Raw genomic sequence first — 18,810 nt, forward strand, 5'->3', positions numbered from 1 at the left:
GAGAAAAACAGCCATCGGCTGCATGCACATGTCGGAGGATTGAATCTGTCTTGCACTCTTGTGTGAGTGCAGAGATTGTAGTGATCCAGAAAACTGGTGATTCCAATGAAGACTTCATCAAGGGGAAAAGGTTGTTTTTGAAATAGTCAAAATTTTGATCATTCCATGACATTATGGTCATATCATCAACTGTAAACTGCAATTCACAGTTTAGTCAATCTTCACTGTCAGCAATGGTCCTCATCAAACTGTCCTAAGCAAGGAGTGTAGACTCTGTAATGAGCAGAGCAAATTAGCAGAATCACAGAAGTGTACACTGAAACAGATATTAGGCTCTAAACTGGTGTTCATCATGGTTTGTAGCTATCTTGTTATCATTGTGATATGAACCTTTCAAGCTCTTAATTTTTGAAAATATATCAGGATGCTTCACTGCACCTCCAGCTAAGAGAAGCAGTACTAATTTTTTTCCATCACACACAGCTCTGCTGAATCTCAGTATGCAGAATACTCCATTAAACATCACTCAAGACATTTTTTATGATTGGCTCAGGAGGACTCAGTCACATAGAGGCCAAATGCTGTATGCTGTACAGTATGCAGTGTGCCTTTTATTATATTTGAATTTTTCTAATTGCCTTGCTGAGAGGTACCAAAGACCTTTAAATAGTTCCCACTGGCTGCCTGGCACACAGCATTAAAAGAGATGGATTGCGGGCAGTGGGCCTATAACAGACTGGTGTCTCATCCAAGGGATATACTTGTACTTCAGGCTCCATCACCCCAATGAATTCTGGGTCAGATCTGAGCCTATGAGCCTTCCATGCTTGGTTTTCAAACTGTTGTAAGAGCATGTCATGTAATCTGTGAATTTTAATTATAAAAAGTAAGGGACTTACAAACAAATGCTATATGCTAAATGCTAATGACAGTACCTTTTAATTAGACCTGGTATATAATCGCTATTACATCTGTTAAAACACACTGCAGCAGTTTTACGTGAGTAAATTTATAGATTAAAGCCTTTCTGGAACAGATATCCAGTCAAGCCTTTGGTCAAAATCAGGATGACGACGTACTATACGAAAGCCTTATACTGTCCTCTAGTGGCTGTATTTGGGAAATGGCGAAAAGTCTACTACGTCATATTATTCAGTTGACCTCAAAACATATAATTTCCAAATTCAATCTTCACATTAGGAGGCTGTAAGCAACTCCAGAAACAATCTTTGCTTAATCAAATTATGTTAAGGATTTGTTATTCTGTTAACGGAGCAGACACCTCGGCCCTTGATATTGATATCACGAAAGATTTAACTAACCATAGACCAGAGGAAGAGATAGATTATTATAAACAGAACAAACTCCCCTGTCATACAGTCGCCTAACTAACAGAATCTCTTCTGGCCTCATGAACACTTCCAAATTGTTTAACTTGAACAGCTGTTACTTTAGGTGGCGAACACGCAAAAGAGTTCGAGCATTCACGCCTAGATCATTTGAGTGTTTTAGCCAATTTACGCTGTCGTTAATGAATCAGAGAACGGGAAAATCCCCAGTTCACAGCCGCAGCGGGGAAACCTCACCTCAGCTACCATGAACACAGTATGTTCACGTTATGTTTCACCTTCTCTACACTTGCTGCGAATGAGAGCATATTCAGGCAGCCATTTAGTTATGGTAAAGTGCTTTTCCAGTTTTGTTTTTGAAACTACCATAAGACACAATCACGTCAGTGTTCTTTTGTGTCAGCGCTTACCAGAACAACCTGGTAATTAGCGCATGAGTTCTTTCTTCTGTGCACATGCCAATCGCAATACAAACGACACACGCGGACAGAATAGTACAAATAAGAATATGGTATTCAACAATGTCTGCGTAAAAAAAAAATCAGAGGTGATAAAAAATATTCGGTGTATTACTATCTTAAATTCAGACAGCGATACAATTTCATCTAAGTATGTTTTTTAGAGTGTTCCACAACAAAGGTGCATTATTCGTAAAAGACCGCTGTCCCATCACTGTTAGGACCCCAGAAACAGCTAAATATAACAACGTCCTCGAACGCAGACCATAATTCTGAGATGATCTGATCTGAAAATAAATATATAAAAAGAGAAACATGTCATCATGAGGTAGAGCATTAAAAAAAAAAAACCTCACAATTGTGTCTGTTTAGGTTTTAATGATAGGGGAGCATCCGTGGACAAAGTGAGGACTATCAGCACTGTTTGCTAAATTGTTACTAAACATTAAATATGCCAACGGAAACCTAATTAATATATAACAGGGTTGCAACGGATATCGCAAACCTGTCCATTGATCTTCTTGAGAAGACACAGATGCTCCTAGAGGCCCCTCTTGTGGACATTGCGTGTGTAGCCTCTCCGTAGCAGTGCGCAAAATTAGATTTCTCTGAAGCAACATTATAATAGATTTGTAATCACAAATTACACTTGACCAAGGCCACATTTGTGAATAATCATGGTTTATTTTTAGCCCTTATGCCAACAGATGCATACAGCTTGTCCTTTGTTTTTACTGGCAGCTTCAAGCTCGCAAATTAATGTTATTAAAGCAAGCAACAGATCTATTACTCTTAAACTGATATTATGTCCTAGTTGGAACATCTGTTTCCATTACTTCACCAAAACAGAAATTAGATTAGCAAAAACAAAGAAAATACTAATTCCTGTAATTTTTACTGTAATTTCTAATGTGTTGAGAGATAAAATATATCGTTTTGTCTAAAATCATATAAACTTATAAGAATGGTACATAATATTTTATAATATAGCCTACCAATATACCACTCTTTATACATTACACCTCATGAGCATTAAGTCATCTCATAATGAACACACTTTAAGGGAGTGTTGTGAATATGTGAATAAACATATATTTATTACCAGTTTCCAAAAATATAAACAGGAACTATCAGATGCTACCAGATAAACTAGTTTAACATTTAAAAATACAGGTGTGACAGTGCTTTCAGTTTTGAGTAGGAGCAGTTATTTACAATATGTTACACTTTTACATTCTCTCACAGCGATTTCAACCAGGATCCAATTAAATAGCTGGCTATATACTGAAGCAAGTATCAAGTTAAGAGCATAACTTCTCACATGGAATGAAATGCTCAAAGCTTCAAATGTTCACTCTTCAAATAATTAAATGTCTTCTGCCTTATGGTTCTAAGCCCAGCTCCACAACCTACACAACACACTGTAGTATGTACCACATATATTGCCATAAGTAAGAACACCTTTTCAGTTGCCCCAAATCATCCATGGAACTCCCCCTCTCGACACTAACAGAAATTGCAGGATGATGGAGCTCATTCAGAACGGTGCACTGCATTGGTGTAAAGTGGTTCATGGCCTAAGGCCAACTTGCAGTCAGTATTTAGGTCAACACCGGCAGCAGAGAGCTGGTGCACGTTCGGCATGTTTCGGTAGTCATGGGGCGTGTCTACACCGGAGCAACCTGTGTTCTGATATCTGGGACCACACTGCACTGTTCCATAAGATGGTTCAGGCTGAGGGTCTTCCCAGGACTGAGGGGCATATTGTTGTGTGTGGCACACGTCTTCCGGCAGAATAGGCGGGTTCAGGAACTCCACAGGACACACGTCAGTGTCGCTTACGATTGAGGCCTCTGACAGCAGCATTTTTCGCGGGAGCCTGACGTAATGGTTGGCTTTGGCCTTCGCGTGGATATCGTTTCCGTGGGCAGCGCCCATGGAATCGGGGTCGTACTTCTTCAGGTCGATGTAAGACTTGCTCTGCAAGGTTTTGCGCTCCTCTGCTGTGAAGACCTGCATGCACGTGAAAGAAAGACGTGATCACAGAAGGCGTCTGCAATTTCATTTACGGAAAGGCGCCTGATAAATAAAGGCAATCAGACTTACGAGGTTCAAAGGCAGGGCCGCCTTGGGTCGATAGATCGATTTGTATCCCCACAAATAGAGGAACAGCGCACATATCAGCAGCGGAGTCATGGTTAATCCTAGCGCTACGTGCATAACCAACCGCATGTGCCTCTGATCTGTTGATTGAAAAGGATAGTGTCAGTAATCATGCACTGTGTCACAAATACAATTAACCATGTAAACTTAGCTACTGCTAACTGTACTGTTTTCACCCACAAACAAGGAATTAGTTAAACAGGAAGTTTACACCTTCTACTTTAGTGTCATGTAGACCATGTAGACCATGGCACCATAGACAACTGTTTTGATGTAAATATTTTATTGTAGATATCCACAATTCAGCTCTAGATGTCCTTCAATAACTTTGACAGCTATTTATCACTCAGTTACAGACATCTGTATTGCAGATATGAACTGAGTTATAGATATCAACAGGTTAATAACTGATATCTGCAAGTAAGTGACTGTAATTTAGATGAAGATACCTAAAATAATCATTGCAGATAAATTTAGTAAAAGTACACATATCGGCAATCAAGTCTGAGATATCTGTAATACAAAACACCAGTTATTATGGTAGAATGAATACGTAGATATCCAGGAGAAGTGATTACAGCATGGGGAAGCACAGGCTTTGAGAGGACTTACCTGTCTTAGTCCATGTACAGGACTCTTCAGGTTCTGATTTCTTATCAGGTGTGTCTTTTTCCTTTTCAATCCAGATATTTGAGATTACAGAAACACAGTATTCTTTCTCAGGTTCCAGAGCAGGGATTTTCTCAGTGTTGCGTGTTGTTTTCTTTGTAGAAATTACCTTGGCATATGGAAATATGGCAAAAATAAGTTCTGGAATGTAGAGCGTGTAGATTTCCACCTTCTTCATCTCTCAGCGAACTGCAGGCTTTCCTTCTTGAAGAATTGTCCAATTTCTGACTAAACTTATATAACAGCATATAAAGAAGAATTAAAGCTGTTCTGAGGGCAAAAGGTGGCCCAACTGCTTATTAGTTCATTAACATTCATATTCATAATAGATATTTTGGTGTGTCTATTGTTTCGTATGTATATATGAACACAAATATGAAATGACTCATACATTGTAATCATTCGTATCATACCTATCATAGTGATTTGTTCAGAAGAACAATATCAATCACTATACCATGTGCCCAAAGTGTATTCTGATGATCAGCATGGTGCACTGTGCCACTGATCAAAGTGAACAGTACTTACCACGCCAGTCTTCATTTTAACTTCAATCTCGTACTCTATCTTCTTTATAGCTGTGATGTTCGCAATCCATGAATGAATGTGCACATACAGGAGGTCTGTTTCTGGAACCAGATGCAATCTGGGTGGATCGAATGTCACTGGGGGAAGGAAAACAGACAGGCAGCTGTCACTGAATATGAAAAACAGGAATAAATATTGAATGATTCAGTAACTCAACAGGGTGCATATTGTTTTATTCCCCACAATAACTACAGGAAAAGAATCTGTTTATAAGGGGTATATGGGTATGCTTTTTAATGCTGTTCTGTAAGGATGTTTATACAGTAATCTCCAAGGAGTTCCCTGATCAACACAGAAGCCCTGTTTTATGTTCTATACAAAATCTGGGACCTGCTCTCCTTTACTCCAGCTGCTGAGAACTGATATATGCTACTAGGAATATAATATTATGACATTTTACATTTACATTTTGTCACTTAGTTGACATTCAGGCAATTCAAAGTGACTTGCAGGACTACTGTATCCACTTCCAGGAGCAACGGTACATACAAAACACAACAGACCACAAATGTACTGGTGTCAGTCCCCCACACAATGCTGTGTTGACTATTCTTGGATACTTAAGTAATAAAATATCCCCGAGTGTAATACAACATACCCTACAGGAATACAAAGACTATGCAAGCTAGTATTAGAGTTTTGATAGGGTAGGGGAGCCAAGATGCAATCTGAAGAGGTGGGTCTTCAGTCCCCTGTCCTTCCCCAAAACCAGGGTTCGAAGTACTGGGGGGACTGGGGGGGGGGGGTCGAAACTTTTATATATGTTCTTACCTGTAATTGTAAATATTACAAAGTATAGTCCACTTTAGGGGTGCCTGAAATCATATTACAAGATTCTTCTAGGCACGAACATAGGAAATATATTATAATATTCACAATTACAGGTAAGAGGGATATATAAATGTTTATACAAATTGTTTTTACCATCCCCACCAGTAATTCGAACCCTGCCCAAAACAGATCAAAGAAGATTTGCCCTTAATGCTTTGCATCTGGTTACCACTCAGGGATGGGATCATTTCCACTGTTTTCCTCATTAAAGTTTTGAGCTTTTGGAAATGCACATAGTTTTAAATAATGTCTTATTATCTGTTGCTGTACGGTGTTTCATTAGGACAACTGTCATCAGCTACTTGGTAATATTGTCTCCACTATTACACAAATCTAGCTCTCAGAATTCTATGGAGCCCAAAAAGAAAAATCTTTAGGGAACAAAACCCTTAACTTGTGGGAACAAATTAATATATTAAGGGAACCATTTAATATCTTTATGGGATGAACTGGTATCTTCAGGGGAAAAGATCCTCATCTCAAGAACATGGTAATTTGAGAAATGTGCATGTTAATGTTAAGTCACTGTTTTGTATTGTACCATATGTCTACTCTTCTCTGACATAGGCTAGTACATTTCAAAGATCACTGGTTTATGAATATCTATAGAACACATACTATCTCTCAGTGGAATGGACATTTTTGCTGACACCCAATCAGACGAAGACCTGGGTGTAACTGCTCTGACACGCCCACACAGTTTGTTCATCAGATGCTTCACGTTCATTGTGATGTCACAGAATGTTGTGGAGGTGTTCCAACATTCCTTTTTTGTTGTCCACTTTGAAGTTCCATATCTGGACAAAAAACATACAGGACAGATTATATCAGACAGACAGATGGAGAGATGTTCAGGAAGTCCGCCCGATGCACTGTAACACTGACACAGTACTCACTCTTTAAACTCCACCTGGTACAATGTCTCATTGCTGCTTCCACTTGCTGGTTCCCACACAATCGCAGTCATCATATTTTTAGATGTGAAATTCGCAAAGGCGGGCTTCAGTGCAACTGGCACGCAACCTTCAGAGAAGACACAATATACAGAGAACTAATGACTAACTGCACAGGGAACAAAACAGCATTTAATTCCTCATTCAGTCTCAGGTTTGCTGAAATACAGAGAACGCCCTTATTAGGAGACCATAATCTGCTGGATACCAGAGTTCCTCTCCTTGCTCTTTTCTAATGTAGCTTACGCCACTGTTTCAGAATATGTTAGAGTGTGCGGTCCCCCAAACTCTGAGCAAATCTACCCCTGGAACAAACCACCGGTGATCATGCACAAGATTTTGCCAGTTACATTCTAATCCTCGCACTTCGTGTCTCAGGGGCCTCAATATCAGCCCAGTGGCAATAATGAAAACAGAGCTTTTTGAATAAGTACCCCCCACAACTACGACTGGAATTAACTGCCTTTAAGCACACCCCGCTGTTTCTCAGAACCACAGTAATATCCTGGTGTCAAGAAGGGGAGACAAATAACATCAATCCAGAGGAATATAGTCAAAAACCAACAATGAGTAGGTAAAAATAAATTCTATTAATAAAGTACATTAATAGCAATATGTGCAGCACAGAAAGAAAACTGGTGCAACAAAATAAAGATGACAGGAACAGGATAACAGAACTGGGACTCGGAGAAACAAACAGCGGGGAGAGAAGACAATAAGGCAAAAATAATTTCAGCTGTGACAGGGGGTGCTCTGCACTGTCAGACTCAGGCCATTCTCTACAAAACTAACAATAACTGTCTCTAAAAATGAAATACTCATACCTTGCATGCCCAATCCTATTTAGGCTTATTTAGCACATTGCCAACAATACAATCATTTCCAACACTGACAAGAATAACACTTTTGTAGTATAGAATGGGGACATTCATTCTCATACCTGTGACTAGTAGAATGGGATAGAAATTAGGAGAGTGTACAATGTAACAAAAACTCTTTTCACTAAAAACGGTAGACAATAGACAATTTTCCCTAAAATTAGCAAAGGAATGACACAGAATAATTGTCTGTGTTTCCTTATTAATGAAGTCTAAATTTCAAGTCACATGTCCATAATGATAAGAAATAAACATCGTCCCAGAGAACAACTCTAAATCTAAAGAGAGTTCAAGAGGTGTGTCTCGAAAACATCAAACACAAGTGATTTTCTGGATTCATCTGCAAGATTTTCAGAGAATACCTACCGTATCTCAATTGTTAAAATTCGGCATGCTTAGCAGTAAAATTGCATTTATTATTTGGATTACTAGTATTACTCACCTGCAACTGTTATTGAAAGAAGCAGCAACACAATATTAGACATCATGGTGGAGTTGTTCTCCTCTGCTGGTACATGTGCCCTTATGGAGAACAGCTTCCTCTTTAGAGACATTTAAATACTGGACTTCCTTACCCAGCAGTGGCAGGTGTTTGTGATGGACAGGATTGCTGAGACAACATCCCGCAAAAAGTGAATCATCCTCAATGTGATTGGCTGAACACTTGGCACTAGCTGCCAAAGAGAACACTAGTTATTGTTGTTGTTTTATGTCTATTGTCTCACTGTTAGTGGTGTTTTACATGAGAGCAAAGTTCCCCCTTTTCTTTACCTGATAAGAACAACTGACTAAATGAAAAAACAGAAGTATAAATGCCAAAGCTTACAGTTGAAGAGTGGGGTCCTGTTTGACCGTTGTAATAGCTGAGCACTCTTGCAAGATAAATATATTATTACAATTATTAATTTGGCAAGTCATCTCCCAAAACTATGACAATTGGTAACATATGTTAAATACATTAGACAGCAGGAATATTAAAATATTAAAATTCTGTTGGTGAAAAACAGCTATTATGAAGAGCAATATCACACTATCTCACATTGCACTGACGGTTTGGAGAGATGGATATGTGTTCTGATAGGAACAAGCTTGAACACAGATGACTAAGTAAAGAGGAAGACAGGCTCATCAAAACAGGAAGTAAACATTCACCTGCTGAATGGTATGTATATGACATTTCTAATTTGTCAATCAACTTGACATACAGACATCTCTCAGGATAGGTTGTGCACAGTTCTTATTGTCTACTATACCATAGTGCAAAGAGATTCAGGAAGCAGTTTGCTGGGATGTACCATAGCTCCACAATGGGATGTACTGAGACTCCACAGTGGACAGCACTGACACTCCATAACATTTTGTACCAAATCTCCACAGCACCTAGACTCTCAAGATCTTGAACTTCCTTTCCTGTACCTCAGGGTTACCTAGTGACACCTTTTGTTCAATACGATACAATGAGATGCTGTATCAGAAAAGTGGAAAGCAATGAGTACAGAGATAATCATGGTTAAGCATAGTTATTAGCTATTGCTTACAATACTCTGTTGATATCTGAGCAGTTATTGAATAACAAAGTTAGGCAGATAGTTCTGTATAATTCTGACACAGGCATGCAAAAAACATAAATCTCCTTTAGCTTCAATGAAGCTAATGAATCACTATGAATGAATCACTTGAAGAGATTATACCATTCCAATACCATGAGGATCAATTCACTCTTTAAGTGAAGTACTTTTTAGGGACTCATTGGTTAAATATATGTGGCTTAGTCAGATAAGACGTGTATATCAGAGGAGTGTATCAGAGGATTGCATTTGCCATGCTTTGGTGTTGCAGTAAGAGAGTAAAGCTGGCAATTCCAAAGTTCGGATAAAAAGGTTAGAAAATGAAAATGTGTGCTTTGATGTGGTGAAATCTGTTCACGAGAAGAATGACTCCTCTAAAGCTCGGGACTAATGCTGTAGAGGACCAACGTCTAAGGGCTACGAGTCAGCCCATTTTGTGCTGGCCTTTAGACTTGCTTCAATAATTCTTCATTTCTAATTCATATATCAGTGAGGTCAGTGATCTTAGCTGGGCACTTCCTGGTCAAAGCGGTAATCCTGAGGTTTACTGCTTAATTGTGAGAGATAGTGCTTTTTACTGTGTATAAATAGTTCAGTGTTCCATTCACAGAAAAAGTGAACGTGTCAGCCAATCAAATCTAATGCATGACTAATCCTTTTTGCCATATTTCATACTCTGTGCTAATCTGAGAATGTTTTAACATATGCAAAAGTGTTTTTTTTTTTTAAAATGCTTCTTTCACAGGCTGATATGGGACTATTTTTATCAGAATATTAAAAACACAACAGAACGTTTAAAACCAACCCTGATTTAAAAAGAACAAAAAGGGCGTCTTGCAGGTGTGTCTCCTGTGAGCGACACACACTCCAGATTTGACAGTAAATATCTCTGTGTCGCTGAGAGCCAGTGTGGTCTAACCCAGGTTGCACAGCCAGGGAGAAGTAACGCTCATTGCTGTGTCTGTTGTTTCCTGTCATTACAGCAGAAGGCTTTTAAAGCAGAGAAGGAAGCAGAAGTTCATTGTCCATTGTGTTCCTGACTGAGGTTTTTACCATCAGCAGTCATTAATATCTCTGACATTTCTAGACTACCACTGCACCTCTTTCCTTTTTAAATCAAGGTTTCCTCATTTTCCTCATATGAATGACAACCATGAATATCTGACAAAACACCTCACAAAACATTGAAGAGTGCATTTCTTGAGTGAGGGGGTTACTGACATGCATTTCTGGACGGTTCATTTGAACTCTACTCCCAAAGCAGAAACAGAATACATCTGAAGCGGTGGAAATACAGAAGTGAGCAGCTCTCTGATGACATTCCACTGTACTGAGATCAGCTCATCCACACAGCACTGAATGGCAGAGGCTTCACAACACAATCATTTTGTGTGTTTTCAACTGGAAATCACCGCTATACACTGTGTGTGTAAACATTCTGTAATTTGTCAGGCTTTTTTTTAACTGAAGGTGAAAGCGGAGATTTGGAATGTAAATCAGTCAGACTATTTCTGATTTTTTTTTTTTGCACACAGCATGAATATCATAACATCATAGGAATAATTATTTGGCAATTACTTTTTTTAAACTAATATGGGACTCACAATGTTGCATATTCTTGTTAAAATTCGTGTAACTTTATCATACCACGTAGTTCACGCATTAACCACCAGGTGGAGCCTGTCTTGACCACTGTAAACGAGAATCCTGAAAAAGCAGTCATCTTCCCAAGTCAAGTGTGGTACATCTGGTGAACTGCAATGTTAACATAATTTATAAATAAGCCTTGAAAACATTGTTAGCAGTGAAATACCAAACTGAGATCTCCTTAAACTAAAGAAATTGACCTTGAATTGGCCAAAGTGAATCAATGGTGTCAGGGAATATTCATATTGAGTGGGGCCTCCTGTGACGGTGTTGAAGGATAGGGGCAGTTTTGGGTGCGGCTCACTGGGCCAGTGAGTCAGTGAGGAGAAGGGGTGAACGGCGGAGGGCTAAAATGTTCACTTTGGGACACTGTAACCGTCACGCTTAGTATCTGCCAACGGTGGCATTCTGTTACAGAATTGCTCCAGAGGAAAGGCGCTGCTCAGATAAGTTGCTTGGCTGCTGGCCCCTGCAAGCATTCTAAGAAAGTAAGTTTTTCAACAAAGCAGCTAAGAAAGAGCATTCACTAACCTACTGTAAAACACTTGGTGGATACCATCTATTGCTGGCAAGCCAAATTCTGATTATGGGTCTGTTCACACCTGGTATTAACATGGGTCTTGGGTGATCACAAGTGGACAGCTCTATGTGTTATCAACAGGTGTAACAACCTGTTTAACGAACAAACTAACCATAATAGCTAGCCTTATAATTTAAATGGTTATTATAGCCAGCGAGTGCATACATAAGGGTGGCTACATAAATAGCCGGCCATCATAGCTAGACTTAGCTGTTTATTACAAGCGAGTCATTTTAACCAGATAGCTCCCACATCCTTCGGCGGTTAAATAAATTGCCAACTTACTGTGTATAGCCAGCAAGCAAGTTGTTCAAACAAAAACGCTAATATATGGCTGGTCAAATAATTTGCCAGCTCCCTCGCTGTAATACCTATGTGCTTCTGCAGCTAGTATGCCAGTCCAGCCAAGTAAATATTTTATTTCAATTAGAAGACATAAGCAAACATTACACTTAGGCTAGGTGATGAACAAGTATTCATCGCATCTCACACTTAATTTATAAAAGCAACAGAGAACATTAACAACCCATGTAGCTACTGCTGTTTACATGTGCGAGAACGCGAGTCCGCCATGTTTTCGTTTTACATTCTTCAGTATGGTTAAGCAGCCGATTGAAGATGAACAGTCTACGCATATGATGGTTTCAACTATGGGTGATTAGCTTTGCCTTCGTGACAGCAACAGTTCAGCACGCTGGCTGGGAGGGGGCAGAAACGCCTCACGCGGCAGCGGGACAGATAGACTCATCTCCTGTTCATCACCATGCTCTGTCAAATTCGCTCCTGCTTACCGCTTTTCCTCTTTCAAATTTAATTTGTTCAACATTATGCATTGGAAAAATGTCTGGGATAAAATTGCGCTGAGCTACCACAGTTGATGTTTTTGGTTGCCTCGAGGACTGCCACGACACCGACCCTGCTGTGACATAAATACTATTTTAATGATTTGAAGTGAAGTTTTATTATAATGAAATCGGAGATTTGTATTTTCATTGTAACAACAGCAGGACTGGTTCATACTCTCACTGTTTGTTTTGTCTTTCCTTTGATTTCACAGGAGATTGTATTATTACACAGAAAATTGTATTATTAATGATGGGGACACTGTGCGGTAGGAAGAGATGTAAAACTGATCTTGTCCCTGCAGAAGTTGCCGTCTCAGGGTATAGGACCTTGCTAATCAAATCTAAACCGCTACCCTATGGTTTTATTCAAATGCAGATCATCAAAAGCGATTCTGCCATCAGCGATTCCCATATCACACCTTTCTCATCTTCGCGTCTCTGTGAAGACACGCCGCGCGATTGGAGAGCGGCCCTGACAGTCAGCGATAATTAAACGTCGGGCAGATTTCAGCCGGCGGACGTGGGAGAGTTATTGGTGTCAGCGAGATTTAACTGGCCTAGCTGCACGTGTGCCGCACGTTTAACAGAGCGGGATTTCGCTCATGATTTTGACACACCTGACATTAACCCTGTGTGTGTAAAGGAAAACGGAATGCAGGAGTTAATAAACATATAAATCTGATTAAATATATCCTGTCCAATTCAATAACTGCATGAAAATCACATTCAGCAAATCTCTTCATTAATCATAAAATCATATTCAGTACTATTGATCATTTAAGTGATGCAAAGGGAGAGACAGCGTGCAGAATCGCAGCCATCTGAGTACAAATTTCTGCACATCAGTGAGTGGCATTCATTTACCACCTATTTCAGAACAAGAACACCTGATAAATTCATCTAGAATGTAGTAATATATTGGCATCAAAATCTTTGATATCAAATATGTTCTTCTCTCCACTTCTCTTGGTTATGCATGACAGCTTGGGTGGCAGTGTAGCATAGCGGGAAGGAGCAGGACTCCTAACTGAAAGGTTGCCAGTTCGATTCCCTGCCTGGGCACTGTTGTTGTACTCTTGGGTGAAGTACTTAACCCCGAATTGCCTCAGTAAATAAACAGCTTTATAAATAGGTAACATGGAAAAAAATTGTAACTGTGGATAAGAGTGTCTCCTACAAGCCAATGATGTAATGTAATGGAGAAGTAGTTCAGGGTCTTACATAGGCTACTTCATTGAGGCCATTAATGTTGCCTCTCTTCTCTCATGTTGAACACTGTGTTTTGTTCATGAAATCAGGTGGAATTCATCAACTAAAACATAGATGGCAGATTTATTTGATAGCTGTTGATGTCCTTGTTTAAAGCAGGCTCAGAGCCAGAAGAAAATACAGAGGGGTGCAGCTGAAATCCACAGGGTGCACAAAAAGTCATAAATACTATGTAGACATCAAAATATAAGGAGACAACTGAAGGTGCACTGAGGTCCGTCTGGGGGGTGCAATGCACCCCTAAGCACCCCATAGCGCCGGGCCTGGTTTAAAGTAGTGGCTTCTTACTAGAACCTCTTATTTGTGATCCCTTGTTGCAGTGTAGTGGATGTAACATTGAGACAATTACTCAATGTTCAGCTACATACGAGAATAATATGAACAAATTTGAATCTAATTTGCCTTGCATAAGGGCACCTGCTCCGCAAATAAATACAAGACAAACAAAGAGACGTTGTACTTTTTATTTTGTTAGGCTCGACGAGCCAAATCGCATACATTTGACTCATTCTCCCTCATGCATTTGACCCTACAATTGAAACGGACTTCTCATTATCTGCTTTTTCCCCAATATTTGTGACATGCAGACAAATATTATGGAATAGAAAGGCCACGTTTTCATTGCACTGCAGTAAGTGTTGCTGAAAAATGTAGACGTGTGCAAGGCTAGAGAGAAGGAAAAAGGGGAGTCAAAAGGTGTAGAGATGAGAGGAGAGGAGAAGGAATGTGGCAGTGGTGAAATGAAGACGGAGAGAGGAAGAAAGAAATATCTCTCACAGAAAAGGTGAGGAGGTTGGGGGGAAAGAGAAGGATCTGGATGATCCATTGCCTTGCTCCACACACAGAACCATACCAAAGGGTGTGACAATCTAACCACAGTGCGCTCTGTCCCCAATCTTTACCCAAACAGTTTAAACAAGTATCACATGTCACATGTCACTCTCTTACAGAAGATGTTTCATCAGTATCAGCAGAACCCACATGGTTTTGAAAGAAGTGGTCATACTTTGTTTACATTTGTTTCTCAAAGTTAAGGCCAAAGAGCATCACAGGAGCGGCACAGAGAACACATCCACTTCAGGGGTGCTCAGCCAACAGGCACAGAATTTCTGGTGGAACTGTTCAGCACTGATGCGGCGGATTTCTCATTTCCCTTATATAAAGACTAGAAACAGACAGGTCCACAGGAAATAGTTTTTACCCTATGTTAAACGTGACAAAAGCAATAACTGCAATAACTGCTGTAACTGCAATCAACTTTGGAATCAATTGCACAGTCTTCTGCCAAGGAAATCCTTACAATATTAAATATTCAAAAGAAATAACCACAGACATTTTTCTTAATTCCGACAGAATGCCATCTCTGCTCCGACTCTGCACTGAAACGTCTTAAGTGTAAACCCTTTTTCCAGCCTCCAGTTTAATTCGCCATTCCCAGCCCAGTGCAATCCCTGCGCTGCCTCAAAGGCAAACTAGAGGTACCCACGTTGCCTTTCAGATACCGAACAATGGTTGTCATGGTAACTGCTTCACTAATCCTGTGGACAGAGAGAGAGAGGGAGGAGGAGAGAGAGAGTGGGGGGGGGGGGGTGGCTGAGAGAAGGGGAAGGAGACCCAGGAGTCCTCTGCTGCAGTTGGCAGTCAACATGACACATGCCAGAACGGTTTCAATTAAAATTGATACAAACATAACTGCAGGGTGAATCCCTTAGGGCTGGGAGGGGGGAGAGGTTTCCCGTCCCAATACAAACAGTGAAACAAACTGGCAAATGATTAACATGGTGAAAAAAAAAACTGCCACTAGTCACTGTCACAACTGTCACGAGTATATCTGCATTAAAGAAATTATGAATAGTCCATGCGATTAACCCTAAAATAGATTTTAAAAAATCAACCACCCCAAAAGGTTTAGTATTGTCTTCCTCTTACACCAGCAGGGGGTGCTACAAGGTCCTCCTGAGAAATGCAGTGGGTGATGGGATATTTAACAGAACTGCCTCCCTCCTGAACAGGTGGACACAGGCAGTTTATTCTGAGTATCTGCTGCACTGCCCACATTTATTGCGGAGAAATGCATCACCTAACAGCCTTGCTGGGGCGGCATGTTCTTGACTCATTTTTGGTTGGTGGATGACTATAGATCCAAATCAAACAACACACACTTGAATGACTGATTGTCCATAAATTTACAATACAATAACAATGTATTTCATGCTCTTATATTTGTGTCTTTAGCACAGTTTTAAATACACAGTCCCCCATGGTAAAGTTATTTGAGGTCACAAACACCTTATTGTGAATTACAGTGGACTCCTGATTACTCCATATGCTTGGAAGTGTTATGACATTATGTCCTTAACTAGAGTATAGACATAACAGGACTACTTTACTTGGACTAAAATGGGCCCAGATGCTTACTCTGCAGTGACATAGAGTATGCAGTTATCCAGGGTGCTTATATAGAGAGCCGATTGTATGTATGCATGCCGGGGAGGGAACTAAGAACTAAGACATTATTGAAGTGGTACATCGCTCACGAACTGAGAACGAACATGCGGACAGCCACGTAGTTTAAGTGGACGTGTGGACGGAGCCTGCAAAGGCACAGAGAGGGTGATCTAAACTCCACTGTCACAAATGATACCCGGTTATATTCCACACAAGCTTTCCTCTTCCTCAGATAAGCAGCTCCTACAGGTGATTCTCTGGAGGTGAAGGGCTCGTGATGAGGCATAAACAGATGGATGGCTGATGCATCGCAGGAGATTTTGTTGGTTCATTTCTCAGCCTTTGTGGTGTAGTGTGAGACACCGCCTCTGCTGTGGAATTGACTTTGATGACTCACGGCGAGCAGCAAGATGTGGACTTAGTGTGGCAGGAGTTGTCAGAGTAGTGGGGGTAGATAGTGTAGCCAGGGTAAGTAGTGTAGCAGGGGTAGTTAGTATAGTGAGGGTAATTAGTGTAGGACGGGTAGTTAGGGTAGTGGGGTATTTAGTGTAGCAGGGGTAGTTGGGGCAGGGTGTTGGTAGTCTATGAAGGATAGTTAGCATAATTAGTATGGGGGTAGTTAGTGTAACAGAGGTAGTTAGTGTGTTGGGGGTAATTCATAAAGGTTGTGTAGGAGGTTGTGATTCTCATCTGAAGACAAAATTACTTACTGTGTCCTTCTTTAGGGAAACATCTGTCCCTTAGAAATGCTCACTCCACAGGGAAAACTGCTCATCCAAAAAAAAACCACCCTTCATTTGGTACAGAGACCCTTCAGAATGGTCCTGCCATGGAAAAAAAGTACTTCCTTAGCACAAAAGAAAGAAAACAGTCCTATTCCTTTCTGAGAAAAAAAAAAAAAATATTGTCCTTCCTCATGAAAAGACACTTTGCTGTTGTTTCTGGAAGGTATTATGATATGTTCTGGGGAAAAAATGCTTCAAAAGCAAATATTTTTACCTTTGTAGGGAATATGTTTTATTCAACAGAAAACCAAGGAAAGCTCTGACATAATGAAAGCATCTATTTGTTATACCTCCTTGACATGCAAAACTACACCAGAGCGGAAACATGCCCACATCTGGCTGGTTGTACGTTGTACATTCTTCAAAGTTCATTAAGCTGGCTGTGTTGCTTGCCTGTCAGCTGAGCTTCAGCGGGAAGCGTGTCCAACTGCTGTCGTCTGATAAGGAATACCTGGCTCCTGCCAGAGGCTCTAAAGCAGCAGATCTGAAATGTTGATGCTCTGTAGTAAGTATTAGAACTGGCGATACATATTAAACATGCATGCGGTGTTTAGGCTTGACTTGGCGTTCTACCTGCAGTGCTGCTACATTCAGCGTTATTGGCTGTGTAAGAAGTGTAAGAAGGGTTTGTGCTCTAACCGAGTTAGGTCTGGATCGATTAGGCCACATTGTCACTTAAGGCCTAACAATCATCCATTCATTTTTCTTTAGCCAACAGCATAATAATATCACTTAATCGAACACACAGCACTGTTTCTGTATCTGTATTTTCAGTAATTATCTAGACGGCATAGAGGATGTACAGCTAAGCTGGACCAGGAATAACTGAGAATGGACACTCCTCCCGTTCACCTCAGGTATGGCTGATCTAGAGTCAGTGGAACTGGCTCCAGCTTAACACAGGTAAAGTTTACCGCCAGCTAAGCTGGGTCAATGGAACCTACAGCTGCTTCAGAAGTGTGTCTGTAGGTGGTACGCACCCTTGGCTGCAGTGCTAACCTAACGTGGGGCTTTTCCATTTGGAGTGGAAGGGAGTCATTAACTCCCGTGCCGCCTCTGGTTGTGCACATGAAAGCGGCTGCATTCTCCGGGGATCTGTTCCGCGATTATCCGCACTGCATTATTCACCCGCACGCAGTCTCCGTGTTTAACCCCTCGCCCCGGGAGGAACTGTGCCCCACTTTTGCTTTCATAAAAATTTCATGCTGTTCGGGGAAAAAAACGCGGAAAGCTTTTAGCTCTGACCGGGTTTCCTTAACGGTTAACGTGGTGCGCGGAGGGATCTGAAGGGGCTGGGCGTGAGCGGAGAGAGCTGTCATGTCCTGTAGCGCGCCTGCTTTTGATGGGCTGAGTCGCGATCCCCGAGCGTTCCGCAGCCTGCCCTGCGTTTGTACCGCGGCTAATAGCTTCTGCACACAGCGGACGCCCTGATATTATTGGCTGCACTGGGACAAGGGCCACCGTGAGACATCTTTATGTAATCTGGCCCCTTTCAGGAATCGTTGGTGGACGCTGTTAAAGGCTTATGCCGAGGAATAAAAACATCAAGTCTCCTTGTCGTTTGACACAGCATAAAAAGTCGGGAAAACATTTGCTCTGTGTGCTTTGATGTATGAAATTCAGTACGGGTCGTGTTCAGAGCTGCGCTCACACGGGTTCTGTGCTGTGAACAGTGGAGGAGAAGGCAGAGAATCACTGCCCGCTTGTGTGGTACAGTTCACTGCCCACAACTAGCCTCTGCTGTCATGTTCTCTATTACAGTACAACATGAAGAGAAAA

The 18,810-nt window shown here is 40.8% G+C and overlaps 1 protein-coding gene and 1 long non-coding RNA gene across 2 annotated transcripts; both read right to left on the bottom strand.

The window, feature by feature from the left end:
• Positions 1–2,988: 2,988 nt before the first annotated feature.
• On the bottom strand, positions 2,989–5,298 carry LOC118786424. Its single transcript, XM_036541480.1, has 4 exons — positions 5,168–5,298; positions 4,583–4,748; positions 3,914–4,050; positions 2,989–3,820 (listed from the first exon to the last, which is right to left on the bottom strand). Exons 1-4 carry the CDS (start codon positions 5,180–5,182, stop codon positions 3,341–3,343), a joined length of 798 nt encoding a protein of 265 aa, XP_036397373.1. The 5' UTR covers positions 5,183–5,298; the 3' UTR covers positions 2,989–3,340.
• A 1,384-nt stretch (positions 5,299–6,682) lies between these two features.
• Positions 6,683–8,404, bottom strand: LOC118786549. The gene is made up of 3 exons (XR_005005348.1): positions 8,332–8,404; positions 6,955–7,081; positions 6,683–6,855 (listed from the first exon to the last, which is right to left on the bottom strand). It is a non-coding gene; the product is annotated as an uncharacterized LOC118786549 (long non-coding RNA).
• Between the last annotated feature and the right edge of the window lie 10,406 nt (positions 8,405–18,810).

Source organism: Megalops cyprinoides, chromosome 12 (genome assembly GCF_013368585.1).
Source record: "Megalops cyprinoides isolate fMegCyp1 chromosome 12, fMegCyp1.pri, whole genome shotgun sequence".
In the NCBI taxonomy this organism is placed as follows: domain Eukaryota; kingdom Metazoa; phylum Chordata; class Actinopteri; order Elopiformes; family Megalopidae; genus Megalops; species Megalops cyprinoides.